The following is a 2,910-nucleotide window of genomic DNA, read 5'->3' as shown; positions in this document are numbered from 1 at the left end:
AAGTTTACTTTCAATCAAACTAATGGCTTAATGTTTTAATCCTTATAAATATTTCATTATTATTTTTGTTCTCTGAATTTTTTTCTCAATTAGCATCATTAATTATTTAATAGAAAATCTTGATGTGAGAGTAAAAAAAACACATCTGACAAGAGAAAAAAAAGAAAAAAAACAAATAAAAAGAGTATTAAGCTAATGTCAAATATAACAATCGCGATTAAATATAAGAAAAGGACAATGATTACTAAATTTTGATAAATTTTTTTTTAATACAAAGTATCAGTTTTCTAAATAATTTCGAAATATTAAAATTAAGAAAATAAAAAAATAAAAAATCACTTAAAATTTTTTATCTAAAATTAAAAGAAAAAATTATCCAAATTTAATAATAATCATAATATATATATATATATATATATATATATATATATATATATATATATATATATATATATACATAACCGCAGCTTAAAAATAATGACACCTGCTGAAAGTCAAAAAAGAAGAAAACAGTTGCCACATCTATTATTGAAATTATTTCCCAGGGAAAAGGTAAAAAATCAAACAACATGTGTATACAAAAATTCTCTCACCCAGGTAACGACCACATAGTCCTTGTACTTGAACAACATATATACCAAGTATATTTATGATCACAATTATATATAGAGAGAGAGAGAGAAAGAAGCAAAGTGATTAAAATAGTAGGAAAGAAGAGATGAGAAGTTGTGACAAGGACCCTGTATATAATTTCCAAATCACGGTTTTGTGTTCGCCATTTCAACACAAAAGAGATTGGAATTAGCTTCTCTTCACCTTTTTCAGTTCAAAGGGCATTTCAATAATCAAACAACCTCAACGACTAGTCCATTGTTGTCCACAATCGATTCCTTCCTAGAAAAATTACACATCAATATGCACTTAAGTCCTTACACCACCACTCCAAAGAAGCCATCACCACATTCCAACACCCACCACCACCACCACCGCCACCACAACAACCACCACCACCACCATAGCAACAACATTGTTGATGAGGCTGCAGCGTTAGATAACACCAACATGCATCGCAGCAACCAGAGCCACACATCCACAAGTCGTTCTTCGGACTCGAGTGAGCCGAACGAAGATGGCAAATGGGCACCGAAGCTTCTGAGAGAGTGTGCAAAAGCGATATCAGAGAGAGATTCCACGAAAACGCACCATCTTTTGTGGATGCTGAACGAGCTTGCTTCGCCCTACGGTGACTGCGATCAAAAGCTCGCGTCTTACTTCTTGCAAGCCTTGTTCTGCAGAGCCACCGAGTCCGGCGAGAGATGCTACAAGACGCTCTCCTCCGTGGCGGAGAAGAACCACACGTTCGATTCCGCGAGGAGGTTGATTCTCAAGTTCCAGGAGGTGAGCCCTTGGACCACGTTCGGACACGTGGCCTCCAACGGGGCCATCTTGGAGGCCTTGGAGGGAGAGCCCAAGCTCCACATCATCGATCTCAGCAACACGCTTTGCACGCAGTGGCCCACTTTGTTGGAGGCTCTGGCCACGCGAAACGACGAAACGCCGCACCTGAAACTCACCGTGGTGGCGCTTGCGGGGTCGGTGATGAAGGAGGTTGGTCAACGGATGGAGAAGTTCGCGAGGCTCATGGGCGTGCCCTTTGAATTCAACGTGATCACCGGCTTGAGGGATCTCACGAAAGAAGGGTTGGGGGTTCAGGAGGACGAAGCCGTCGCCGTGAACTGCGTCGGGGCGCTGAGAAGAGTGGAGGTTGAAGAGAGGGAAAACTTGATTCGCGTGTTGAAGTCTCTTGGCCCTAAAGTGGTGACCGTGGTGGAGGAAGAAGCTGATTTTTGCAGCTCCGGGGAGGATTTCGTAAAGTGCTTCGAGGAGTGTCTGAAGTTCTACTCTCTCTATTTCGAGATGTTGGAGGAGAGTTTTCCTCCGACCAGCAACGAGAGGTTGATGTTGGAGAGGGAGTGTTCGAGGAGCATAGTTAGGGTTTTGGCATGCTGTGGTGGTGGTGGTGGCGGTGATGACATGGAAGACGACGGAGAAGAGTTTGAGTGTTGTGAGAGGAGGGAGAGAGGAACACAGTGGTGTGAGAGGCTGAGGAATGCATTTTCGCCGGTGGGTTTCAGCGATGATGTGGTTGATGATGTGAAAGCGTTGCTGAAGAGGTACCAACCAGGGTGGTCACTGGTGGTTTCTCAGGGTGATGATCATCTCTCAGGGATTTACTTGACATGGAAGGAGGAACCAGTGGTTTGGGCTTCAGCATGGAAACCCTAGAATATCATATTATATCATACTCACTGAATCAATGAATCAATGAATCTATGAATCAATGAATGAATCATTGAATCAATGAATGAATGAATGAATCTCACTGTATATCTATATGATTATTATATATATCTATATATATCTGTGTTTTGTAACGATTACTACGTAGGAAGGTAGAGAAAACCTTGTTAAAAACCAAGGGATTGAAGAGAAACACAGTGGAAAATAAGGTGCATGATTGTGAGGATATATAGCAATAGGAAGTGGAGTTTATAGGAATGGATTTTTCTTGTGATTCTTGCATGCTTTGTAATCTTTGTGGTGTCCAAAAGAGGAAGCTTTTTTGCTTGGGAGTTTGTGTTGTTAGACTTTAAGACTTTTGGTAGAATCAAGTTGAATTCATTGCTTTTGGTTGTTCTTGTTTGAAGGTGTTTGCACTTGTGCTCTTTTTATGAATTCCATGCCATGCTATGCTTATTCCTTCTCCTTTTCTTTTTCTTTCAGTCTGCATTGGTACACCATGTCAGATTTCATCCCCATCAATAATGCTCTCTGTACAAATTATATATATATATATATATATATATATATATATAAAGAAAATGATAATATGACTCTATTTTTTTATTT

The 2,910-nt window shown here is 39.7% G+C and overlaps 1 protein-coding gene across 1 annotated transcript; it reads left to right on the top strand.

Moving 5' to 3' along the window:
* The first annotated feature begins 568 nt into the window (after positions 1–568).
* Positions 569–2,704, top strand: LOC114183709 (protein SHORT-ROOT-like). Its single transcript, XM_028070824.1, has one exon. It carries the CDS (start codon positions 916–918, stop codon positions 2,284–2,286), a length of 1,371 nt encoding a protein of 456 aa, XP_027926625.1. The 5' UTR covers positions 569–915; the 3' UTR covers positions 2,287–2,704.
* The last annotated feature ends 206 nt before the right edge of the window (positions 2,705–2,910 follow it).

The sequence above is a fragment of the Vigna unguiculata genome, chromosome 5 (genome assembly GCF_004118075.2).
Source record: "Vigna unguiculata cultivar IT97K-499-35 chromosome 5, ASM411807v1, whole genome shotgun sequence".
Taxonomy (NCBI): Eukaryota; Viridiplantae; Streptophyta; class Magnoliopsida; order Fabales; family Fabaceae; genus Vigna; species Vigna unguiculata.
This window is presented reverse-complemented; position numbering and strand designations above follow the sequence as displayed.